Below are 27,230 nucleotides of genomic sequence, written 5' to 3'. Positions count from 1 at the left end.
TTTTGTGTAATTCAATGCAAAATCTAAACACCACAGAGAGTGAAACTAGATAGACAAAAAGTAATCTAATTAGATGATCAGACCTGACTTTTATTGAGTTTATTCTATTCTTTCACACACTTAAAAGGCTTTTAAGATTCCTCAGGTTAGCAGTTCACATGCAGCCAGTAAAGTTTGTTTAAAAAAAAAAAAGACAGACAGAAAATGCAAGCAAAATATATCAAATATATTTAATACTCTCACAATTATCATTCATTTCTGAAAAATAAAGCATTTAGACAAAATAAAAAAAAGAAAACATACATCATGATTCTCAGAGTGCAGCAAATTTATGTATTATATATATTATATTATATTACAGTATATATTTATTATAGTATATATTTATATACATGGGAGTTTTTTGTTAGGAGTTTGGCGCTGCATAACACATCAGACTCAGGCTGTTATTGCAGCTGCAGGTAGCCTCTTTTCTGGGTTTACTCACAACCATCCATACTAATTGGTTTTACCTCACTGCCACCTGCTAAACATGATAGAAAACTGCCATCTGCCGGCTAAAATAATACCTGATCAGATTTCTCTCCATTTCCCCCTCAAGCAGGCCTATTAAAATACAGTAATTTGTCGCCAAATTTACATTTCACTTTAGTATTCGACCATAAATGTCGTTGGGTGCAAAATAACTCACACTATAATCATTGTCTTGGCTTTTTAACGGCTCATGGTTGTTTACCGACTACATTTCCCGTGAGCCACCAGGCGGCAGGCAGCAGAATCCGTGACGCACATTTTAGTCGACACTAACTGTCAGCTACACAGCTGACCTGAACTGGCCAGATGGATGTAATTAAACGATAAAAAACATAATTTTAATATAGACCAGTGGTTGTGGTTGTGGTTGCGTTTGGTGGCATTGTATCCTTCAGTCTGAAATGTTTCTGTTACTTTACTCGCCCGGAGTTTCGTTTTACATGTTAATTAGTTGTCTGTCTTGTCGATAACTAGCTTGTGTTACTGCTGGGGAAGCTATCGTAGCTAGTTTAAAATGACTCTACCGGCTTTGCACAACACCGGCGTGCTTTACAGGAGGATTTTGTCACAGTTCCCCCAGGATATCAGCTTAGCTTTTGCCTATGGATCTGGTGTTTTCAAACAACACGGCACCAGCCAAGGTCAAATGGACGTAAGTGACACCTGTCCTGACAGCTTCCTAACTCACACCACAAGTTAACGCTACTCACAGTGACATTATAATTTAACCTTAATATACATGTGTGAGTTAAAACAGTCACACTAAAAGGAGACAACTTCCCTGCTCTGTGTCCTAATTTATACTGTCTTTTATTTGTAACAGACATTGTTACAGGGGTTTATAGGTTTTTAGCCTTGCACACAAATAGTGAAACATGTTCTTGGGTAGGATCAGTATTAGTAGATACAGGGGTGGGGAAATGTGTTTAAAATCTATATCACTATATTATTATGAATATTTTTCCTATATAAATATGAAAAAACAAAAACAAACTTTGTATCTCAATATTCAGGAATGTTTCAAATGCGTGAACTATGTGCTCCACTGTTATGCATTTCATCAGACAAAACTCTTCACACATGTGTAATATAAACTTAAATAATGACACTGAAGTTAAGGGAAACATTAATAATGATATTTAGTGGCTGATTCTCTGTTTTTTCACCAGTTACACTTATATAAAAGTGTTAGACATCTTAGCAAAAGCCTTACTGCAATTTAAACCCACTTTCAGATTTGTGAAACCTTTATTTTGCTTATGAAAACAGAAAAAAATCTGGACTAGCTTGATTATTATTATTATTATTATTATTATTATTATTATTATTATTATTAAATTTGACAGTTCTAAGTAGCTATAGTGTTCTTTGATTTGGACCTGATTTAAAGTGGTCCCCATGGAGGGGGGGAAGCAGTGAAATTGCCGTTTATTCATTTTTCATAAGCAAAATAAAGGTTTCACAAATCTGAAATTGTGTTTTAATAAGTCTCTGGTGTTTCAATGTTAATCTAGTCCAGATTTGGCGAATCTGAGTATAGTGACTTTTGATCTGGACCCGGTCTAATGTGGTCTGAAAGGAAAAATATCAGTAAAATTGCAGTTTTTCAATTTTCATGAGCAAAATAAAGGTTTCACAAATCTGAAAGTGGGTTTAAACAGCATTGAGGCTTTTGAAAAAAAAGAATCAGCTGCTAAATATCATTATTTATGTTTCCCTTAACTTTTTTCGTAACCCTGAATCAGAAGCTGCGAATCAGAAGCTACTTAAATCACTCTGTTTGATATTTTTTAATTGCTGTTTGCTCAGTTTAATTAATTTGGACAAAAGAATGTTATTAAATGATATCATGGCATGATCATAATATACACAATCACAATATACAGTGATAATCCCTGCTGTGCTTCTCTTTAATATATTTAGAAGAACATGCTGGACTTTGTGTTTGCGGTGGACGACCCAGTGACGTGGCACACCATGAATCTGCTGCAGAACCGCAAACACTACTCCATCCTCAAGCTGCTGGGGCCCAGGATGATCAGCTCCATACAAAATGAACACGGGGCTGCGATATACTACAACACACTGGTGCCTGTGGATGGGAGGGTAAATCACTAGGCTCTCACATGCATATTTATGTCTCAAAGAGGTACAACAGTCCACTGACCAAACCATATTGTGTTTGTAAGTTATAAGAGATGATGGTAGTCTCCCATAAGGGTGATTACAAATCTAAAAACTCTACATGTTGGGGGGAAAAAAAAGAATTCAAATACTAAAACACATACAAAAACATCAAGAAAAACGTGCTTCAAGTCTGAAATTGCTAAAAGACATACAAAAGTGAAAACACGAACATTAAGGGAAATGTGCTTCAAAACAAGAAACAGCTGCACAAAAAAAAAAAATGGACGCGCTATTAAAGGGAGTGACTTAATGTTCTTGGCACTGAAATCTCCTGATGTGACTTTTAAGCAGTCAGTTGCTTAAGCTTTGTCTACTTCTCACAAGAAAAAGGATAAATAAAAACTGTGAACAGTCACTCCCTTTTTTTCTGGATCCATATTAATATAATTTATAATGGCAAAGCAAACATGGCTTTCTCTTCAAATGTAATCTAAGCTTGTTTGAATGTTTTTTTGTATGGCGAGAATGTCTTAACCATATATCTTCTATCACCTTCTCTTCTTCTTCTTCTCAGACAATCAAATATGGTGTGATAAGTACAGAGTCTCTGATTGAAGACCTGATGCACTGGAAGACCATGTATGTTGCTGGCCGCCTTCATAAACCAGTCAGTATCATCATCAGTTTGTTACTGAATCAGTCAGAAAAATAAAGCTGTATAAAAACGATTATTTATTGTGCAATTATTTATGTCACAAACTATTTATTTATTGTAAAACCCTTCAAATGTTTTCCCAGCTTTTAACTAAGTTATTTGAAATATGCTGAAACAATGAAAAGGTGTGTTTCAAAAAAAAGTTCAGGGCAATGTTTTTGACCAAAATAACTAACTGATCTGTTCAGTAAAATCTCCTCAGGCTTTTCTGACACATGTATTCATGCTTATGTGCGTGCGTGCATGTGTTTGTGTTCCCATGCAGGTGAGAATGCTTGTGCAGAACGAGAACTTAAAGCTCCGTGCTGCCCTGGTGGCCAACCTGAAGAGTGCTGTGACGGCTTCCTTCCTCATGCTGCCAGAGAGCTTCACTGAGGAAGACCTTTTCCTGCAGATAGCTGGTCTTTCTTATGCTGGTAACTGAACTGCACAACTACATAAAACTTAAGTAAAATGAAACATGTACTATACAGATTTATAAGATGCATGCAGGTCTATTAATAACACAAGCATTTTTTTAAACTGATAACTGAGTCATTGTTTAAATTATTTATTAAGAAAAATGACAAATACTTGCTGGTTCTAGTTTCTTATATGTTAGGATTTACTGCTTTCATGAATATTTTGACAATCTCATTTGGGGCTCTTGGCTCTAATTTAAACGATTCATTGATCAATCAAAAAGAATAATTGATACTGAAATTAGTTTTTCATTGCTGTACAGAACCAACCTGTTTGATTTGTTCAGATGTAATGAAGAGAAGCAGAAGTGGCTAAATTAATGTTGTTGAGCACCTCTGCAGCCTTGTTTTTACCTACTTGACTCCTCTGCGTCGATGTCCGTTAATGGAAAAACATTTTGTCTGTGCCTCCCAAGGCGATTTTAGGATGGTGATTGGAGAGGATAAATCCAAGGTGGCCAATATCGTCAAAGACAACATTCAGCACTTCCGGATTCTGTATAGTAACATCCTGAGGGACTGCCCACAAGTGGTCTACAAACCTCAACAAGGAAAATTAGAGGTAAAACGTGGTAAAGAGACACAAAAAACATACGTAAAACTTATTTTATTATCTCACTAGATAGCTCAACTTTTTGTGCTTCATCTACAGTTTTGCCTTTTTTAACCACATCACTCATGTTTCATTATGCATGGCCCAAAATGGAGTAAACTGTCAAAAATCCAATAGGTGAAAAAACCCATAATTGAATTCCTCAGAAGCACAGTTTGTGGATTTCATGTTCTGTCAGTGGCTCCATGTTTACAACACATCATTCAAATTCTTATAAACCAATTTGGCCTTTTTCATTACATACTGCTTTGTCTAATTTATAATACAATACCTGAAAAAACCTTACATAACAATCAAAATAGACATATTGCCAAAAAGACGCTGTTTTCCATAATTGTGGGTGAAACTTCTCAGCAGTACCGCCTTTGAAATATTCATATTAATATTAATATGTCTTGCCTTTTCCTTTTGAAAGAGGCAAATAAGGTTTCAAGCTAACTGTGACACCGCTTGGACCTGAATAGTACAGCGTGTACTCTCTACCTTGGTAGAAAACTTTAAATGGGGTGTGACTAAGTTGGCACTCTGCTCTTTTACCTGCTTTACATACAACATCCACGAGAACAACATGAAAAATGTGTGTGCAGTATATGTGGAGTATATGTGTTTAAACACAACATTTTCTTTGGTGTAAGGTTTCCCTCTTGTTTTTTGTTATTTGACTGTCACTACCACTCCCTGCTATACTGCACCAAACAAAATACTTACCTCCTGAGACATCACACTCTCCTGAAATAACCTGTTCAGTAGGTGCTGGTGGCGGGAGGCTTAGGGCTATGCACTGGGTATCTATTGTTGGTGTCATATGTTTATGAGTGTGACACCTTTTGCAATGAACAATACTTTGGGAATTGTGTGCTATGAGCTCTACATTAGGGGAATACACTTGTACGTCATTAGACAGTGTGGGAGAAGTCAAACAAGCAACAACTCCAGCTCCAGACTGATGTGCAGTTGACTCAATCTTTTCCAGCTTTACTGGTTTTTAGCTAAATATTTTCATCAGGCATTTTCACCATTGCAAGGCTGTTATTGGTGTTTTTTCAGTATAGTCCTACCCACTCTGATCTCAAGTGTAGTGCTAGAGACCACAACTTTTCACTTGAAATACTGAAAAAAAGCTTGAAAAAGGGCAGTTTTGTGACTTAAGAGCTTTGAAAACAGTTTAGGACAAATGCTTTATTACTCAAATTAAGTATATTTTCACTAAGAGAAAGATAATCCACTATAGACACACTCTTATACTTCCTAGTGTGCTCTAAAGCTCTGTTTCTTAATACAGTATGGGTGTGAACCCAAATTGGGTTATTAGATTTCATGACATGACATGAACATTGGTCTGTTTTTATTAATTAGGGCCCTAGGGCAAGACTACATTGAGACACAGGATCTGGGCTGGTTTGAAAGAATTTAATATTGCAGAGATTCCTGCTGGGCTTACACCATTCAACAGATAATTTTAAAGACTTGAAATTACAGATGGTATACTGTGCGTCAGAAGATGAGATAGTTCAATGCAAGCACATGCTAATTTGACAGGTGATATCATTGTGTTATTTACTTCTCCTGTGTGTTTTATAACATAGATGAGACCTGTGGATGTGATAGTCGGTGCAGCTGCTGGTATTGAGCCACAGCTGCGCACTCTCCCGTATGTTTGTCTGTTCATTTATTCTTGTTTGTTTTTCCTGCAGGTAGACAAAAGCCCAGAGGGCCAGTTCATCCAGCTGATGGCATTGCCTCGGACCCTGCAGCAAAGGATCACAAAGCTGGTTGACCCTCCGGGGAAGAACCGAGACGTGGAGGAGATCCTGCTGCAGGTGGCTCAGGACCCAGACTGTGGAGCTGTTGTACAACAAGGTAAAGAATGACTGGAGTGATGTAGGAAAGAGGAAAAGATTTAGGGAGAAAAAATGAGAAAAGACAACCTACCGCAGAATATGATCTCTGGAGATGAGGCACAGTATGAAAAGCAAAAACAGAGAGAGGGAGGAGGGAGATAGATAGATAGAAAACGTAATCCCTCCCAGATGTTTCATTAAAATTCACTTAATGAGATCTGAGATGCAGTGCGCGTTAGATGTATAGATCAAGGCAGATATCGTGTGTGGTGAATATTAGATAGGGTAGACTTATGTTATGAATACTAACAAAGCCAGTATATTGTCAATAGGATAACAAAATGAGTAATAAACTAAACATATCATCCCATCAACACTCTTGGTTTCAGACCTAGACCAGCCAGTGTATCCTTCAGTTGGTGGAACACAATACTGAAATACATCATACCATCAAATTTATCAGATACAGAATCACGTTTGAATAAAAAAAACACTTTACTGTAACATCCTTGTTTGTCCGATCACTGTTATTTGCAAGGGCAGCTAGATTGTGTTGCAGCTTAATGTAATTTTACTGGGATTAGACTCATTCAGCTGTAATAGACTGATGGATGGATATATGTCACTTTTATATTGTACGAGTAAGCAAAAACGTAGCTGGTAGTTTTTTCTCTTGAGAGTAGATACACCCTCTTCCCAGAAGGTGCACTCGTAAAACTATATTGCAGAGTGAAGACATATTAATTATTGTATAATTGCATGTTTGAGTATGTTTTTGTTTCTCTTCAGGTGTCTCTTCTATTGTGAAATCCTCCAGTATAACGCAGAGTATCAAAGGCATCGCTACAGCTGGTAAGCATTCCTTTGTTTGGTTTTTTACAAAATCCTAAATTATTCATAGTCACGCTCTGTTTCTGGTGTCTCAGTATGGCCCTTAAGCATTCTGTGGTTCTTAGCTTTGATTAGAAAAATGGACGACGCTATAAAGCCTTTCAAGAAATGGCAGGGCAGGACATTTGTAAAGTTTATTCTTAAGATCAGTCACTGAAAAGTGTTTTTAACATGGTTGTTGATGGTTTGTGTTCTTGTCGTTCCCAGGCATGTGGAAGACAGTGTCGTACAGCTCCAAGAAACTGTTGAAGATGTGGAAGGGCTGGAGGAGGAAGCCGTCTGTTTCACAGATGTCCTGATCCCGTCTGTCTTTGTAACTGTTAGCCGGACAGTCGGCGTCCATCTTTTGGTTTCTAACCTGACAGAACTGTAGCTCAAACAATCACACACTAATGTCTGGTTGTATCACTCCTATGAATGTGATCACTGACCAGGTATTTGGACGTGTGAATAATGTGAATCCATCTGTTCAACTGCCCTTTAACCATGAAATTTAAAAAAAAAACAAAAGTTTAAAAAAAATGGTTGACATTTCACGACTTTGACTAAATTATGGCTGACATTTACTACAGATTGGACCTTTCTGGATGACTACAGTGGCCAGTGTGCTACTGCTGAATTGGCTACGTCGAGAGCCAGTGGAGTAAAAACTGCACAAAATCAGTGTGTTTAAGGAAGAAATTACTTGGGGGTCATGTGGATCATGCATGTGTTATATTTGGGCATTTTCTGTGTAAATGGCGCTAACTAAATGACTGATGATTATTGACTGCTAACATGATGAAATAATACAGAAATTGAGAATATTTCTGTGGGGAACATTTTGTCATCAGAGGTTACATATTCTCCCTACCTTGCCAAAGATCTCAATGTTTTCATGTTTTCACAGAGTTTTGATGGCTACGCTGTGTTTCTGTCAGTATTCATGAACTTAAAATAGGGTCACACGTATTTGAGAAGCTTTTTTGGAGGGTTTTATCTTATCCGTTATCAAAATAAAAATGTTCCTAATTGTTAACAGAAACTGTTACCTCTCCACTGCCCGTTATCGTTATGATCTGATCATGTTATGACTGTAGTCCTTCAATGTAAAAACGCATTGATTGGTTCCTCAAAAGCACTTGTTGATAACTAAGATAGTGACAAGAAATGGATTTAATAAACTTTTTGATATAACAGGAATGACTCCTGTCTTCAGCTGTGTGATTTTTTTAAATTTTTTTTTACATTATTTAAATCCACAGAGTCCATAATTAAAGGAAAATCCTCCTCTAGTCTATTTCAGGACATCCTGACCCTTGGAAGGTGCAACTCAAACATTTCTTCCATGTCTGCTCACTGCTTTTGCTAATGTGATTTTTTTTTTTTTTTTTGGCAACTTGCTTCTTTTTTAAAAAATTGAGAAGAACTTAATCAGAATACAAAAGGATGCTGATTTGTCTCTTTGCATCTTTTACTTCCCCTTTCTTTCCATCAGGCTTCTAATTTTTTTCCTTGTATTTCCATTTTTGGTCATTAGGATTAGCCAACTTTATCAATGTAACTAATATAATCACTAGCCAGTATGACAAGATATAACTGACATTATGATCACATAATAAAAATGAGGTTCTCTCCTCTGTTTTGATTTCTGCTGCTCTGTAAACTTAGCTAAGAGCCCATTGAGGGGGATCAATGCAAATGTTATTGCGACAGATTGAAGTGAGATACTCATTCTGATTACTGACAGTAGATTATTCTTGAGTATTACTCTGTGTGGGGGACGTTATTTTATTACAATACAAGAAATACAGGTTCGTGTACAGTAAAATTGCATTAAAAATTATCATCATACAGCAAGCCTTTTTTTTTTAGCAAACATTACGACTCATAGCAAGAAAAGCACAGGTGTGACTAATGACATTAATTAACTGCTGCATTTCATTGAGGTGTCAGTTTTAGGGCTTCGGTATTCTGCATGCTATCTCGCTGTTTCGGCTTCTCTGTACACCGAAATGGAGAACAGCCATCATTTATGTCAGCTACACCTGTGCTTTTCCCTTTTGCTATGATGAGTCAAAATATCTGCTGTGATAAAGTATGTTTTTTTTAACATTACATAATGTATATAACTTAGCAAGTATGTACTTGTAGACAAGCACAATACATAAAACACAATACATAGACCAAAAGGAGCATTATAAATATATACTGACTACTATCGATCTACAAAAAATGTTAAAGAACCTTTTTTAAAAAAATAACTTTAACACTTTAGAAAACATAATCAGGCACCTGCACTGGAGCCCCAGACCAGTTTGGAGGTGCTTGTGCTCAACTTGAATATTTCCATTTTATGCAACTTTAGTCTTTGGCCTCTACATTTATCTGACAGCTGTACTTTACAGGTTAAAGATGATCATATAAATTTGACGTATTCTTGTAGCTTAAACTACCAACAGTACAAAAAGTAGCAAAAATTAGCTTCAGCCAGCTACAACATAAAAGGCTGCATACACAGTAAAGCATCATGTAACACTAACAGAGTTCATTCAGCCAGCATTATGAATACTTTTACTCAGTGGTACTTTTACTCAGTACAAACATCACTGTAGAAATACTGTTACAAGTAAAAGTTCTGCATTTACAATTGTACCTTCAATAAAAGCACAGAAACAACAAAATGAAGTACCAAAAGTAAAAGTATTCATACAGAATGGACTATTTGCAAATAATTATATTATTTGATGACAATTATGCATTTTATGCACTTTGATATTACAACTGGTAAAGGTGGGGCCAATTTCTACTTTTGTTTTACTTGATTTTATTTCTTCTATACTTTAGATACTGCTGGGTAGTTTAATCTATAATAATGCATTATTATTTATTTGTTGGTTATATTCTGTATTAACAACCTAAATCTGTAAAGCAATGTTAAACTCAAATAAAGGACAAATACCTCAAAAATGTACTTAGTTACTCTCACCATGGCATTTACTTTTGGAACTTTAAAAAACCTCTTGTGCTTAAGTAAAATGTGAGTGCAGGACTTTAAGGTATTTGTACCTTGAAATATTACTACTTTACTTAAGTCAAACATCTGATTACTTCTTTCACTACTGGCTGCCGGTCACTGAGCATTTAAAGGGTTAACTGCCTTGCTCAAAGGCAGTGACACAGTTGTTGTCACGGGGAAGGAGTTCTCTTCATATGAGTCATAAACACGGTGACAGCAGCCTGACCTTCAGAGGATGTGATGCAATGGGGTCATTATCATAATAATATATGCTGATATCACTGTTTCACGGCTCCACCAATCAGCGCGCTTCACTTTCACCACCTGCTAGGAACTGAATTCCATCATTCCAGGCATTCCTGCCTCCTCCTCCCTCCTCCTCCTCCTCCTCCTCCTCCTCCACCTCCTCCTCCTCTTCCTCGTTTACAACCAACAGCTCTGCTACTATTGTCTTCTCTCGTACAGGAGCGTTTAACCGCGGCTTTTGCTTTCTATTTCTGTGGGATATATACTCTTTTTGTGTGCGCGCGTGCTGTGTGTTTTTTTTTTTTTTTTTTTAATTTTATTTATTTATTTTTGCGTGTGGACGTTATAATACTGGAAGATACCAAAGTGGCGCTTGAAGGAGGTATGTAAATGTGCTGCTAAACATGAAGTTGTGACATTGTTTCGGAGGTTGTAGGATGAGAGTGCGCTCTTTATTGGAGTCGTACGGGACACATTCAGTCAGCTTTTTGTGAAGTATTCAGCGTGTTAATGAAGACTGTGTGGAGAATGAGCTTAAAACAGAGCTGAAATACTGCCAGGCAGTTGTTACAAGAGGGTGATAGTTGAAGTTTCATTGACGATATGAAGTGGCAGGCAGGCTAACTTAACACTGGCGGGTTCCCAAACTTTCCCATGTAAAGAAAGCAACATGCTGTCCTCCAGGGATTTGAAACCTAATCACAAAACCAAGCAGCGATACATTTCTTCCGTGTTGCCAGCTTTGTTAAAGATATAATATTTGTGTGTGGACCTTCCTTGTTCTCTCTGATAAGGAAGCACTCAGGACTGCTGGTGAGAATAAACGTAGACGCACTTGCCACCGACATTATTTTTGTCCGAGTCGCTCTCATTAGAAAAAAGTTTGTCGTGTTTCTTTGCGCGCACCACGTAGATAGTGTTGTGGATGGGGAGGTAATTAGTTTGAAGCTGCAGGGATAGGTCTTAATGACTATCTTGCTCAAAACGCCATTTTCCTGCAGAAATGAGGGAAAGGTATCTTAGGAATGCAGAAAGAGGGAAGAGAAGCGCGCTGCAGCCTTTTTATCCACAAATACCTCTCATAGCAGACTGAAGGCTCGACACTGTGGAGCAAAAATCCCAATAATTCTGTTCAAATATCATAAGAAGGTCAGAAATAATAAAACAAACACAAAGACAGTAATGAAATAAGTATTTATCACTTTTTTTTTTTTTTTTTTAAAAAGGGTAAAGTAAAAGTATCAATAAAATATAAAAATACTCCAATACCAGTGGAAGTCTTGCATTAAAAGGAAGTATTATCAACAATATGTACTTACAGTAGCCTTGGTATCAGTTAAGTAAAAGTACTCATTATGCAGAGTGGCCCCTAGCAAAGTCATATATTATATAATTTATAATATTGTTTATACTATTGTTACTGATGCATTCATATGTAAGCAGCAGTTTAATGCTGTGGCTTGTCACAGTGGAGCTACTTTCTCAACTACTTAACACAGGGTTTCTCAAGCTTTTTGGGGCCAGGGACCCCTTACATGGGATACATTTTTCCAAGGACCCCCTCATAATCATAACACCCATTGAGCATATGCTTATTACCATTTGTACTCTTAGATGCCACTGGAACTGTATGTATTCTAAAACTTCTCAACCCAAACACTTCAGACCTGTTTCATAGTGATTAACAAAAACATGTTTCAATTTGAATCATGTTAATACCGCTTACATAGTTTGAAACAGAGGGTAATTTTACTCAAATTACATTTGGACTCAACTTGACAGCATTTATACTCACCCATTGTCCTCCCAGGCACCTCCTTGCAGAACACAAAGTCCTCCAAAATGTTTCCTCCCATGGAAAGAAAACCAAAACAATCAACTGAGCCACACTGGCGATGTCTGTTGATTCGTCCAACTGAATAGAAAATTGCTCACAGGAACGCAATCTATCCAGTAGCTGTTACTGAATGTCAAATGAGAGTTCAGCTCACATCTTGATAATGACAATGGTAAAGACATCAGTACATGACAATCGCTTTCTTGTTCTTGTTTACTTTTTATATGTTTGTCTGCAACAGTTAACATAGTTCTTGACTTCTGTACTGGTTGACCTTTGACTTACATGTCATTAGTAGTTCTCAGAGTAACTATATGGGATTCAGACTGCTTCGGTGAGAGTAAATTTAGGTCAGAGAGACATTCATAATGTCCATAATCCAATAAATTTGGTTTATTGTCAAGCCCTACTTTACATACTGTTGGGTAGTTGCATCATATCTTATAAGCCGATCATATATTTTGTACACAAAGTCCTTATCTGGAAAGTAATCTACAGCTGTTAAATACATATAGTGAAGTAAAAAGTACAAATAACTCAAAATTGTACGGAAGTACAGTATTTAAGTAAATGTACTTTCCATCTCAACCGCAGCATATCAAAAATATCAGAAGGTGATTAGTTATCAGACCTCAATACCTTCTGATTACTCACTGAAATGTGTCAGTAGTAGTGAAAGTTGGCACTGAATGCTTGGTCACATTCTTAGTTTTGTATACTTATCGTTATGTCATATCTGATATTTGCATTACATATCTAAATCAGGAAGACTGTATTCTACTTATGCAGCTGCTTAAACCAACAACAACAGAAATTTGGCATGCTTTGTCAAAAGAAGAAAATGGTTTTGTAGCAAAATATTAATAAACATATTTTTATTCTTCTAACTGTGCTATTACAAAAAAAGTCTTATTTGTGTATCTGTACAGAAACTCAGGTATCTCACTTGCACTGATATAGAAAGTTCTCAAATAATACACCAGTGATTTCAAATGATGTCATTAGAGGCCTGTGAGATCTTAAGCCAGTGTTTGTTTTTTTAATACCTGGAGCTTGTAATGACTTGTCATCTGTCACACATTTGTGTGTAAACTGCCACTACAAAGCCAAAGAGTTGTCAGTTTGTCTTATACATTTTCAACACAGTGCCCTCCCCTCTGTCCCGCAGGCATCCAAGCATGGAGACACCACTGGATGTTCTGTCAAGAGCAGCATCATTTGTTCATGCGAATGAAGAAGAAAGTAAGTTTTAACAGACTTCCACTTCCTCTTGTGTTTGTTGTGTGTCGGACTACGTTCTTGTCCAGACTCTCGTGCTGTTGAAAGGTGTCACTGTGGATGAACGATTCGTATGATTAGTGTCGCGTTACATATTGATGAAGTGCAACTTTATGTTCAACTATAAGCCTGCGGGCCCTGTGTTGTTGTGTTCTGCCATGACACAATAGGCGTCTTTGTGCTGTGTAAGCTTCCAGTTGCAGATACACAGGCAAATAAGACCAACGGCACTCAACCGCCATTAGCACTGCTTTTTAACCAGCTGCTTGCTTGTGTTAACCTGCTTTCACTGGAATCAGGGTGGGGTGTCTCTCTCTGTCTCTTTGCACCTGGTTGTATCTTTCTGCCTGTGTCACTGTCCTCTTCCTCTTTGTCCATCTTCTTCTCTCTTTCCATCCCTTCTCTTCTATGTGGCTCTGTCTTACTTCTCCTGCTTCGTCTTTTCCTTCCTGCTCTCCTAATCATTTCTGAGGATTTCTGGCGTTGCTGAAAAAAATTCCTTCCGAGATTAAGGAGAAATGGCCAATTCTTCTCAGCAGGCCTCTCCACAGCCAGCCGGCCTCTGAGCTGAGGGGAAATCTACAAGGACACTTAAAATTCAGTGGATACCACTGATAATTGATTGGTACTGTTTGGCTTGTTATTTTCTCATCAGCAGCTTAGCAGATCGTTTGTTATGTATTTAATAACTGCTCTGTGTGGTTGTGTTGCACTTAAACTTACTTCACCGTCATAGAGGAGGCATTTTAAAACGCTGGCAAGTGGTTTTGTTCAGTCTTGTGAATTTGTTTATGTTGTGGAGGAATTTGCAGCTCCTGAAGCATCACTATGATTTAAAAAGAGGAGAGTTCTTCAAATTCCTTATTTAAAGTTGACTATCTTTTCTGAAAAAGTTGCATCATAGCCGATTAACTTGGAATATATACACGATAATGTTAGATAATCACTTGTGTTCATTGGTGTATTGAGAGACTGGGAATATTTGGAAAGAGCTTCAACTGTAACATCTCCCGTGTCACCAGCTTTTTTCCCATAATCCTTTGGCTTAAATGAGCTGAATATCAGCTTCCTTGCACTTCTGAGTATAATGGCATGGGAGCTCTCCTGCCCTCCTCCCCTGCTCCCTCGCTCCCCTGCAGTGTTTTTGTTTTTTCCTCGGCGCTGATGTCACTTTTTGTTGTGGGTCGTGCATGGCCTCTTTGTCCATAGACAATGCTCTCGACCTGTTTTTACAACAGTGCAGAAGAAAGTAGGCGAACCAGCCTACTAAACTAATCAACCAACCAGCTAGTCTGCCAGACAAACTCGCTATTAGTCAGTCGGCCGACCAGGCTAACAGGCAGTTGAGTCAGTAACCTCTGCTTGCTTATTTGCATTTTTGACAAGCCTTTGTATGTAACGCCCATGCAGCACTTGACACCAGAGCACTTGCCACAGAACAGGGAGAGGCTCAAGCGTGCCTTCACAACTTGTCAGGGCCGGTGTGGCTGTTCACAACGTTCAGAACCTGAAACGAGAAGCAATATTCTTTTTTTTTTTTTTTTTTTTTTAAACACACCCCTGCAGGTAACCCATCTCTGTTGGAAATGAATTGCACAGGTAATTACACAAACGCTGTCTTCAGGGAAACAGAATTACAGTACATGAATAGTGTATTGGTCCGAGGTCATGCTGCTTAGCTAAAGAGTAAAAAAATATACTGAAGTAATCCCAGAGTAGAATTGTTGGCCTAGGTCCAGATTAATTAATTCTCTTATAATATGAGTCATTATCCAAAACTGTCTGTGTTAAATTGTGGTTAGTCTTGAGTGAGTGCTTTTTTGAAACCTTCAGTATTTCTTCCTGCTTGCAAATTTGTAATGACTGTACTTGGAATTTGTAACCATAAAATTTGTGATGGGTTGATCTTTACAGAGCAGAAGGCTTTAGCCCACAGTTATAAGTTTGATATATTGTCACCTTAGATCTACATTTCTGCTCTGCCTCTCAGGTTCAAGTGAAATCAGTTTAATTTTCATAGTACAAAATCACAAATTTGCTTCAGAGGGCTTTACAATCTGTACAAAATACAACCTTTTATACTTTGAACATGAATTCAGAACAGGAAAAAAATCCCCCAAAATTCATTAATGGGGAAAGTAAAGGAGAAACCTCAGGTAGAGCAACAGAAGAGGGACAGACCAACATACAATAAGTGTTGTGTATATACACACACAGTAGACAGACATAGCAGTGGTAAAACATAAGTAGTAAACCTAGTAAAACAACAATATAACAGTAGAGAAATAAATTACAAATATATAACATTAACTGCCTGCTGTATGGGGCTGGGCAGGTGGTGGACTGCCTGCTGCAGCCAAAAACGATGCTGTGGAAGCAAAGCAATGAGGCTGAACAAAAAGGGTAAAGTTGCAGGAAGTAAATCCAAAACAATGAGCTGAAAGAAGCTCCGTAGAGCTGACAGAAAGTACAGTCGGGAGGCCCTTTCACATTTAATCTATTGTTCATATAAAAAATATTGATTATAGCAACTTAGCAAGAGTTTCAGAGTGTTAAAGTGTTTGGAGTGAAGAATATGAATGAGAGAAGATCAGAGAAGATGTCTGGCAAGTCGAGGTTCATGCATTTAGATCCACTATTAGTGATGTGTTGTGATACTATAATGATCCCAGAAGAAGGAAATACTCGTCAGTTCACTTTCTATATCTCACACACACACATGTACACTGTAGCAGGGCAGATCCTCGCTGTCAGTGAACTTGAACTCCCACCTTCCGGCTGGAGGACAAGCTGTCTGGAAGCAACACTAATCACAGGTCTCAAGTCAAACATTCACGACCTTGAATATACAGTAATTACACACTCACTAAAACAGCAGTGAAGTAATCTGTGCCTTTATATTTAATGGTGGACACAGAGAAATGCTTAATACTTGACGTCACCCCTCCATAGCAATTTTGGTGGATACTTGGAAGAACTACATCTTGCTGTGCGCTCCACCCTTCCTGGAAGCAACGTTTGAAATCAACCTTAAACCGTCTGGATTCCACTGCAGCCAAGCTCATAATATTTTTGTTTATGGCTCAGTGTTTTCTAAAATACAGCATTTTTGTTGAGTAATTTCTTGCTTGTGTCTTTAGTGTGAATTCAGCAGGCTTTGGCTATGCTTGTCGGGTCTTGGATGTCCAAACAGGGCCGGTGGTTTAGGGCCCTGCTGAAGAGATGGAATATGGACCTTTTGTTTTTGACAGGAACCACAACAAAAGAGGAGTCGGTGCCAAGAGAAGGTGGTTGGCTGAGATCTGTACAGTGTCCTCTGCTCTACTTCTGAACACGCATACTGTAGATACACATACACTCAAATCCCGCTTGTTTGTTTAGACACACACACACGCACGCACACACACACACACACACACACACACACACACACTCTCACACACACACACACACACACACACACACACTTACAGAATCTCCCCTTCATTGTTATTGTTTCCATGGTTTGTTCAAATGCCGCCAGTCTTTTCCGAGCTCTTGCTGAGAGTTTGGTCTCAGGGAAACAGTCTATTAAACAGGGCCCCCTATATCCAGTATGTTACATTCTGACACGACGACACCACAAACTGCAATCACCGTAAAGTTTATTCAACACTGAGCTTAAATCATAGATTTTCTTGCAAAAATTGGGATTCTGTGATTTTGTCAGGTGTTCCTAATTATTTTATCCATCTCCTGTATATATATTTGGTCTTGGGTGGGTGTAAGTATTAGAACTGCAATAGTTAGTCGATATATTGATTAGTCAATTGACAGAAAATGAATCATCAACTATTTTGATAATCAATTAACTGTTTTGAGTCACTTTTTAAGGAAAAATACCCAAATTCTTTTGTTCCAGCCTCTCAAATGTGAATATTTTCTGGTTTCTTTAGTCCTCTGATAGTCAACTGAATATCTTTGTGGGGTGGACTGTTGGTCGGGACATTTTAGTTTGCATTTTGGGCTTTGGGAAATGGTGAACATTTTTTTTTTTTTTTTTACCATTTTCTGACATTTTACAGACCAAACGATTAATCATGAAAGTAATCCACAAATCAATTGATAATGAAAAAAATCATTATCTTGTAAATATCTAATCCTCATTGTCTAAATTTGCCAGACACACTGTTATATTAATGTTAAATGTGGTCAGTTTTGTGTCAGCTGATGTCTCCCTTTAGCATTAGGCAGGTGGGTAATATAATTTAAAATATATTTGTACACTAACATGTTTTTTCGTGGCTTAAAATGAGGCAGAAGTGGTTCCTACATTTGGACATTGTTGTAGTGTGTACATAGTTTTATGTTCATGAAGTAGATAATGAAAGCTAATTTTAAAGCACATCAGACACCTAGAAACACTGTATGTCTCATTTTGTAGTGCTAGTCTTGGGTGTAGAGCTGCATCAATTAGTCAATGGACAGAAAAATTCATCGTCAACTATTTTGATACTTGATTAATCATATTGAGTCATTTTTTTTTTTAAAGAAAAAAGGTCCAAATTCTCTGATTCAAGCCTCTCAAATGTAATTATAGTCTGGCTTTTTTAGTCCTCTATGACAGTAAACTGATTATCTTTGGATTGTGGACTGTTGCTCGAAACAAAAGAGGACGTTTAAGGACATCACCTTGGGCTTTGAGAAACAGTGAAAAGACATTTACCATTTTATAGACCAAATGACTACTCGATAAATCAAAAAATAATTGTTAGTTGCAGCTCTACTTGGGTGTCCTCAGTAATGTTGTATAAGTGTGAGCTACAGCAAGTTTGGTTAATCAGATTTTGCACATTTTTAAACTGCCTGTTAGGCCTCCTAGCAAGTGAGCAGTCAAGACCAGTCAGAGCTTGTTGATTTTTAATGCGGTAGATCAACAGCGAAAGTGAAATCAGAGACCTTGCATCACCACGCTTTGTCTAAACCTTGCTGGAGGCAAACAGTAGTCCAAGTAGGAGGTTATTTGACCAAGGATTCATGTCTGTGGGTGGAAGGGGTTGGGTTTTAGGGTGTGGTTTGGGGGGTGCTTCTTAAGCAAGGAGTGGGTTTGCCCTCCAGCCTGTTCAGGTTTCTGACAGATTTTTCTCAATGCAGCGTGTGTAACATGACACAGGTGTTAAACAACTAGACAATAGTGGAAGCATACAGATGGTGAGCAGAATAATCCATCTCTGTGACCTATTTTCCCTGCATGGCTTTTTAAAGCATTCTCAAGTTAAGAGAGCTTAAACTTTAACATATAATATGGACCTTGCTTTTTTTCTAAGGCAGCTCGTCTCAAAAAGAAGGTGGGCTTTGATGTAATGTACCTGTTGGCAGCTAGTGGTCTCCTTTTGCAGTGAGATCACTCTTTTCGATGATCAAAAAAGTGTGTCTGTTGTTCATTTAGTGCAACATAATGGAGCCATTAGGGAAACAAGAAATTATATGACTTTTAATATAAGGTTTTCAGCCATAACATTACATGATGTATTTTTGTTCATTTCCCAGGCTGTGTAACATGAATTTGCCTTTTGTCAAGCCAAAAATCAGATATTGCAATGAGGAGCTTGACACATTTGTTATCTTTTATCTTTTATCTTTTACGTCCACAAGCGTGAAAAGTAATAACTGAAAATATTAGTTTTAAGCAAATAGTTGTTGTATTCTGTCCTCAGATCTGTGTGTGTTGTGGTTGTATTTTACTAGAATATCACCGATGAATTTGATTTTAATTTGACTTTCAAAAAAAACCCATCATTACACAACACGTTGCTACCACTGAACTAATTTGCCTGTCTTGCGATTGCATGTCTAGATAAGCACTGATGTAAGAGTCTGAGTGAGTGACTGAGCATAATTTATGATTTAAAAGTTCATGGTAGCAGTCATAAACAACACAGCGAGGGACATTATGGAGCAGACTCTAGCATGCTTGTATGTGCATACAGTAGCCTTTGTGTGCGTACTCAAATTTGTGTCCACAAACAATTAAAAAAAAAAAAAAAAAGTAAATAAAAAGGTGAGGTGTAAACTTGAAAGACTGTACTCTATTGTCTCAAACACCAACAGTGTTTTATTGCTTATTTTACTATCAGTTCATCAGTTCAACAGTCAGTGTCTGTTACCTTTCTTATTGATAAATGGGGTTCTATGATGCTACTAACCGTTAACACCGTTAGAGTTATCACCTCCTATCACTGTGTGTGTGTGTGTGTGTGGGTCAAGGAGTCTAAAGTAGATAAATCTTGGTTATCAGCAAAGCTTTTATCAGCACAGTGAAGTACTCATGGATGACTAGGTCCAAGTGATGTTCAGACAATGTAACACTCGTCCCACTTTAACACTGACTTTACGTTACACAAGTGCTCTCGTTCTTTTATCCCCTTTTTACCTCCTTTTTTCGATCATAAAAGGCATCGATGTACAGAATGTGAGGTATTAGGAATCCTGTCACTGCTCCTAAATGCTTTGATTTGATCAAAAAGTAAAAGTAAAAGAAAGTATGACCTAACAGAGATTGCACTGTAGTTAATCATTATCCAGCGCTGTGATAAATAGACATATAATATATGTTTTTATGTTCAAGATTGGTTGCGGATATCCGTGCAGGAAAGGGAGATTAAACGCAGGTTGTGGGGAATGACGGCTTCCTCCCTTCAGTCTACCTGTTGCTGTCTTCCATTCCTCCATTCATCTCTGTGCCTATACATACGCTTCCCTCCGCATACTTTTCTGTTGACACACACACACACACATACAAGCACACAGGCACTTACGTCATCGTCATTGCTTTGGTAGTGTCATGGTTCAGCGGGTGGCCATTAAGAATAGAGGGGCAAGGGGCCACCATGGTCACAAGGTCAAAGGTCAAGTGTCAGAGGGTCACCGTGCCAAGCCACAAGGTTAAATACAATTGATCCTTGTTTTCCTCAACACTCAAGCATTTCTGTTTTGCACATTAATTAAAACATTAAAATTTACAATAAAATGATTTTGTCACATCATATCAAAACAGTTGCTGTTTGGAAAAAAAAAAATTCTCATTTTTGACATAGATTGGTCAAGATAGAAATGATGTTATTTCCTTTCACCAATTGTTAGTTGTTCAGTCTATATATACTATATTTAGATGTACATGTTAAGGCCCGCTAAACTTTAAAAACAAAAGTTTTCCGTGTAGTGCAGCCCTTATTGTTAACTCCACTGCTCCACCTGGAGAGAGCAAAGACAACCATGCACCTCCTTCGATATACACTCACCTGCCAGCGAGGAACTTCAACCACCACATTGAAAAGGCCAAGTTTTAACACACTTAAAGGTACTGCCTTTCCAAGGTAGAGCTTTTCAGCTCCAAATGTGTATCCAAATTTCAACAGGTCAAATGTGCAGGTTTATCAGTCCTCATCTGAAAAGAATGATTGCCAGAATTCGGGGCCCTGGCCAAAGCTACTTTTCTTAATGTTGGCTTCCTGACTGAAAATGTTTAAGAACCCACGTCCTAGATTCCCTCTCAGTAAATGCCACGCTTGCTAGTCCCATACCAGCTCTGCTGTCTTAGGAACTTTTTCTCAGAGCTGTGCTGACCACACATACTTAACATTCCTCTCTTTTTGATAGCACTCGCCATAGTTACTCAGAATGAAATGAAACAGGATTGCAATGTTTCCCACAAAGAAAAAGTTAACCTTTATAGTGCTAAGAAGAAGTGTTACTGCAGTGACATTTTGAGTTGATTTGATTAATGACTCCTGAAACACTGAACTGCTATTTATCCCTTATGTACAGGTATTCACAAAGATAGCGCAGTGCATAACATATTAATACAACAGGTTTACATTATTTATTGCATTTAACATTGCTTGGGGTTTATATAAATATATTTAAAGAAACAATACTCATCATGTATTGATTGTGTTTCTCTTTGCCCTAATTTGAGTTTAGTTTATTATTTAATATTCAAGGACATTTCAAGGGTATCTGGTTCAACAATATTAATTTGTTAGAAGAAAACAGGAAGAGTGATACATAGCAATACCTGATAGTCTGTGAACATACTCCACTTAGAAAAGTATGTATTGTATTTGGAGCCTCGGCATGTAGTGATAAGGTTGTGTTGACGACATCTGAGCATGCCGAGGCTGTAATCCAGGCACAGATGCAGAACATGAGTGGTTGTGGCACAGAGCCTGCTGTCCCACGTAGGAGCAGTCTTGGCAAATAAATAATAAGCCCCCGGAGTCAGTTTGTTACCAGCTAATTGTTAGCATGGCAAGAATGTTGTCATAGGTCCCACTGGCTAATGGGAACAGCGATCATTTTCCATTACCAGAAAAAGATTTGCCAGGTGTTGTGTTTTTGAAATGCTTTAGCAACAAAACAGACACTGACAAGCTTCCAAATTTGTTTTTCAAGTGTATGACAAACCATGCAGCTAACCAATTTACTGGATACATGTTTTATCCACATTCATTTTTTAAGAGTGAATGTTCTGTTTAAAAACGCCCTGAACTGATGTTATTTTTCTGCAGATGATATCAGTGACACCTGAGATGTCTGAGTTTCAACCTCCTGCTCAGAAGAAGATTTGCATCTTCCAATCAGATTTGAATTATGTTCCAGTGTTTTGCATTCTTGCAGAAACATAAATATCCAACCTTGAAATGACAAAATGTGAGAGTGCAGCCGCTGTCTGTCTCACGACTGCTTTGTTTATGTCGTAAACAAAATTTGGCAGGCAAGCTCTGGAAGCTGGAGGAGAAGGAGGAGGAAGGAGGAACGGAGAGCACTTAGAGCGAGAGTGAGTGAAGAAAAAAAGATTTGGAGCAAAGAAGGGATTTCAGATGGACATTTAACAAAGACTGCCAAGGCCTGATATTGCATTATCAGTGAACAGCTTTGTTAAATCAATAGAACAAGGAGTACAGACAGCATGAGAGGGGGAAACTCAAACAGGAGACAAAAAAGAGCATATAGACAGCAGGTTACTTTGAGAAAAGAGTGAGACAGTCTGCTGAGACAGTAGAGGAGAATCAGGGCAGATGGGCAATAAGAAAGAGCATGACACAGACAACTCAGATGTCTTAGCTCTCAGAGAACATTTTGCACAGGCCGCAGCTGGCTTATCTCATTTGTATCACTGCAGCTTGTATAACGTTACTGAGAAACTGTAATGATCATAGTGAACAGGTGATCCGGGCTCCTGATGCAGCTATAGTACTGTGTGATATTTGAGTTCAGAAATGGTCTTCCATGCTTGTTGTACAGCCCCTTCTTCATCTCAACCATCACAGTCCACGTGGTTCACATTCCAGTTGGTTACCATGTGTGGATGCGATGGTCGTGGCTGAAGGCTGTTTTACGCTGATCATGTATTGGTAATTCTATACGACATAGTTTGGAGGTGTCACTAATGCAGATCAAACTCTCACATGGTGTACAAATACTTCATAGATGAAAATATCAGTATCCTCATTTAAACCTTAAACTGTCAATATAAAGCATCTTTTCAACTTAAAAACAGTAGTAACAGTATAACATGATGGGAAGGGATATAACAAAAACAAAATCATTTAGTTGTGTACATTTAGGTGTAAAATTAGGAAAGGTCTATGTTATCCCCATGACATTAAACATTTACCTTGTTTCTGTCATTACCTGCTGGTTACAGCATGTATCATAACTGGAACCACCTTCTCTGCGTATTCTTCATTTTATAAAGATTGAGTATACAGGGGTTAAAAGAATTGTTAAAATTGAGTATAAATGGTCTCATATCTTAAAAACCCCCCCATCAGATGACATAATGGTGAAAATGAAACATGCCCACAGCGAGTGAGATGTGGGACCAGTATTTAAATTTAAACAAAACTTTAGATTTGTTAACGTCTGACAGGGTTTACAACCTTCAACATCTGACACACACACACACACACACACACACACACACACACACACAATCACCTGTTGTTATCATCGTTTCGGTGTGGCAACCTGATATTTCCTCTTCTGTGAGTATATGTTGAGGATCTTTTCATCTCAACACTCCCAGGAACCGTCTGCAATGGTGTCTTGTTGCAGCTGTGTAATTTTGCCTCTGAATGCTTAGTGAGATGATGTAAACGTCCTCACAGAAAACCAAACTTCTGGCTAATGAGAAGCAGGGATTTTTAAAGAGGTAATCTAAAAGTTAGAATTCATCCACATGGGATTAGTAAATTTAATTTGTAGATAGTTAAGAAATGTAGAGCATCAATCTATAGTATCATAACTTGAAATACAGGTCTGTCTGTCCTACTATGGGGTTTGTAGATATTATTTATGTAATCAAACCTTTTACAGCCTCAAGAGCTGTGTAAAACTCACAGTTAAGTAACCGCCATGATAACGAAAGTTGAGACAACGAATTTAAGAGGGGATAAACGTCTTCAATCCATTATGTCACCATGTAAACAAAGCCAGTGGTGTGATGGTATTTCAACAGAGGGCACCATAAAGCAATCAAGGATTTGACCTTTGATCTCTGCCAGTGTGAAAGTCATTCTGCCAACTTTAAAGATTGTGTTTCTTGTAGTCACTCACATGTTGAACTCCACTTTTAAAAACTTTTATGCATTTCAACAAAGCATACAGATCATTTAATAAGATTAACAAATAACTGGAAAGGCTGAAATCAAGGAGGGAAGCAAGAGAGGTGAGAGAGGCAGAAGCAAGGCAGTCTTTTTTTTTTTTTTTACACTCTCTGCCATCATCTTCCAGTCTTTTATTCTGTCAGTGTTTGTGTTACAACACTGGAGCGTGTTAATAAAGCATAAGGATGAATCACCACCTGGCCTATGCAGTGTTGTTATCCAGACACACCCACTCCCTGGAGAAGCTCAGACCTGTTCAGAGAGACACACAACACTGCATGAGATTAACTAGATTTGGTAGTGCCTTGTCCTCATAGATTAGATAAATAAATGGACAGGCAGGAAGTAAGGGGATAATGACAGGAAAGCAGGAATTCTTCACTGGAGATGAAAGGTGATTGTGTGTACTCACACCACTAAATGAAAGATGGGTGGACTGATAGACTGTCCACCCATTTATTCAAGAGATGAATCGAAGTTATTGCTGAGAGCAATTCAAACCTGGTTATTGAAGTCTGCGTACTTGTTTTTTAAGGACAAGCACTTTATAAGCCAGCTCATCCTGTAGTAGTTGAATTATTAATTGGTAAAATAAGGTTTAGTCGACAGACAGTAATGCTTTTCCAGAAACGTTTATCTTTAATTATGTTGGTAGTTTTTCTAACAGGGGCAATGTCGCAGCCTGCCTTTTCTTATAGCTGACATCAGTGCAAGTCATCAGTGCTCACAGGGCGCTCTTAATTTTGACACTTGTGTGAGTCACAAGAAAACGGGCTCGGGGAAACAGTGAGGAGAAAAGGTTATTTCCACAGTAGGATAAGTTATGTGTAACAACTTGTCCCTATGGAAGAAAGAGGTGGAATTTTACCAACTTGTTGTATAACCATTAATCTCCTTAGTATACTTACTCAGTCTTGCAGCATGCCCAGAGAGAACAAAGACACTGTGGTAAAGAGCTTGTTTCTCTTTATTAGTTAATTTTACATAAGGTGTTTGTGAGAATATGAAGACAAGTGTGTATGTTAAAGTAAAAGCAGCCCAACCAAACTATTCATCTAATAATCTAATAAACTAGACTGATTGTTTTGATTTTTGTTGGGAAAGGTGTACTTTACTTGATCATCACTTATGTCATTCATGATGACTTTATGAGTATTTTTTATAAGCATGCCCCTTGTAAATGTAGAGTAGAAGGTTGTAAACATCCTTGGTTCTCTCCTGTGGTGAAACAAAGACAGATCAGCTCCATTTTAGACAGTTAAAGGTTTTGGAGAGTCACTAAGTCTTTTTGCCTGTTAAAAGCTTCAATGAGCTGCCTCATCGCATTATGAAAGTCTCAGTCATTGTGTTTGACAGATCAGCTGCATGGAATTATTTAGGTTTTGTGTACTGTGGCTCTCTGTTTAAGTCTGGCACAAGCTTACTGCCAATGGATGTTGTTTTAGATTCAAACCATGATGTTTAGATCCCTATTTTCTAAAAGCTGCTGCAGAATTGTCTTTTCTCCTCACTTTTTTTTTTTTAAAGATTACCCTATTTTCTAATGACATTCCCATACGGCCATCGTCTTACACCAACCCTCTGTTAAAAGATGTCAACTCTCATCATGTTTCCTGAAAAGTTCTAACACTGCACAGTCCATAACTTTATAAAGCTTTCAACAATTTAACTTGGACTTCCTGCAAAAACTTTTTTACATGTTGACACACGTTTGTACACAATACAATACAAGCTGAGGAATAAGCAACAAGCTTCAAGCGTCTCACTTTTTAGATGCTTTCATGAGCCTGAGTTAGTCGTAACCTACAACACCAGCTGTACAGTGGCAGTAGCACCGCATGGAGACTCGGTTTGAATTCAGCCTGCAATGTGTGAAACTAGAAACAATGGCTATCCAATAAGACAAGAACTGAGCTGGCTTGAGAGGGGGAGGCCAGGGGGAGGAGAGAGGGGGGGAGGCTTTTGTATGTGTGTGCTTGTGTGTGTACAAGAAAGAAAGGCGGGGGTGTAATGATGTGTTGTGTATTTGTGAACCAGGGTTGGGTAGGTGTATGAGTGTTTCTTGTATAGCTGCATACGTACTGTGTTTGTGTTTGTTTTGGAGTTGTGGCTGAGTCTCGGTGTTTGTGAGAGACGTGGAAAGAAACAGGGGGTAAAGCCCTCTGTATTAGTGTGTTAATCCAGTTGAGCAGTGTTACAGGTTGAGAGAGGCCTGTTTAGTGAGGCAGAGGTCAGAGAGTCAGTCATGATTTTAGGGATTGAATGAGGTCCGGCCAGTCTGCTGGTAATGTCGTCTATACTATAAAAGTGCTTTTAAACTACATGGAGGCCTGGATAGGAAAGTAAATCCACTAGCCTGAAAACTTCTCCTCTTACTTGAGGTTTCTCACAATTCATTATCTGTTCATTATGCTGTTTTTCGTTCATTTTACATTTTGTGTCCTACTGAGCAGTTGTTTCTATTGCTTTTTAAAATATATTTCATTATGACTATAAAACCAAGTCTTATCTATCTAGTTTGTAATGACAGCACAGGTATTTGTGTGACCTTTTCATGACATTGCTCATTTCCTGGTCTGTGTGTTTGTGGGTATGTGTCACACGAAAACATGCACATGGGCACGGCAACTGTGCGAGTATAAACTTACACTCTGAAGCGCAGCCACACCTTGCTCATTATGTTCTCAGTCAAGCACCCTGAGGAAACTGTTCTCCACTCTATCCACACGAACCGTGTAATGTGAGGACAGTCAAAATCACATTCATCTATGATGACTACACCCATTTCCATCTTTTCATCTCATTTACCTCCTGCTTTTTTCCACACCAGTCCTTTTTTTTTTTTTTTATTGCCCATCTCGTGCACCAGGGGGCAGGAGAGAACCACTCTGAAACTGAGAACACTTCCTTGGACCTTTGGTTATTTTTTATATTCATTAACATCAACACACTGAAGTTTGTTTTCCTTCCATTTATAAAACTACTTCAAGCATTTGTAAGCGTTTTCCTCATATTGCACACAGTTTATACAAACTACTCT

At 38.1% G+C, this 27,230-nt stretch overlaps 2 protein-coding genes across 2 annotated transcripts in view; both read left to right on the top strand.

Moving 5' to 3' along the window:
• Window positions 1–783: 783 nt before the first annotated feature.
• On the top strand, window positions 784–8,360 carry tamm41 (TAM41 mitochondrial translocator assembly and maintenance homolog). The gene is made up of 8 exons (XM_044349999.1): window positions 784–1,186; window positions 2,458–2,640; window positions 3,236–3,328; window positions 3,642–3,792; window positions 4,254–4,399; window positions 6,145–6,310; window positions 7,081–7,143; window positions 7,390–8,360. Exons 1-8 carry the CDS (start codon window positions 1,049–1,051, stop codon window positions 7,479–7,481), a joined length of 1,032 nt encoding a protein of 343 aa, XP_044205934.1. The 5' UTR covers window positions 784–1,048; the 3' UTR covers window positions 7,482–8,360.
• Window positions 8,361–10,606: 2,246 nt separating this feature from the next.
• Window positions 10,607–27,230, top strand: part of vgll4b (vestigial-like family member 4b) — a 43,593-nt gene continuing 26,969 nt past the window's right edge. Inside the window, exons 1-2 of the mRNA XM_044348566.1 lie at window positions 10,607–10,808; window positions 13,432–13,505. Of these exons, the coding sequence (XP_044204501.1) occupies window positions 13,442–13,505 (64 nt within the window). The 5' untranslated portion in view covers window positions 10,607–10,808; window positions 13,432–13,441. The remainder of the gene's footprint in view (window positions 10,809–13,431; window positions 13,506–27,230) is intronic.

The sequence above is a fragment of the Thunnus albacares genome, chromosome 4 (genome assembly GCF_914725855.1).
Source record: "Thunnus albacares chromosome 4, fThuAlb1.1, whole genome shotgun sequence".
NCBI classification, from domain to species: Eukaryota; Metazoa; Chordata; class Actinopteri; order Scombriformes; family Scombridae; genus Thunnus; species Thunnus albacares.
The sequence above is the reverse complement of the archived record's forward strand: the minus strand, read 5'-3'. Positions and strand labels throughout refer to the sequence as shown.

Excerpts from the sequence above, each read along its gene's own strand:
- tamm41 (XM_044349999.1), top strand. The coding sequence starts at position 1,049 with ATGACTCTACCGGCTTTGCACAACACCGGCGTGCTTTACAGGAGGATT. Across the intron at positions 3,329-3,641 it reads CTGGCCGCCTTCATAAACCA|GTGAGAATGCTTGTGCAGAA; the intron begins GTCAGTATCATC and ends GTTCCCATGCAG. Across the intron at positions 6,311-7,080 it reads TGGAGCTGTTGTACAACAAG|GTGTCTCTTCTATTGTGAAA; the intron begins GTAAAGAATGAC and ends GTTTCTCTTCAG.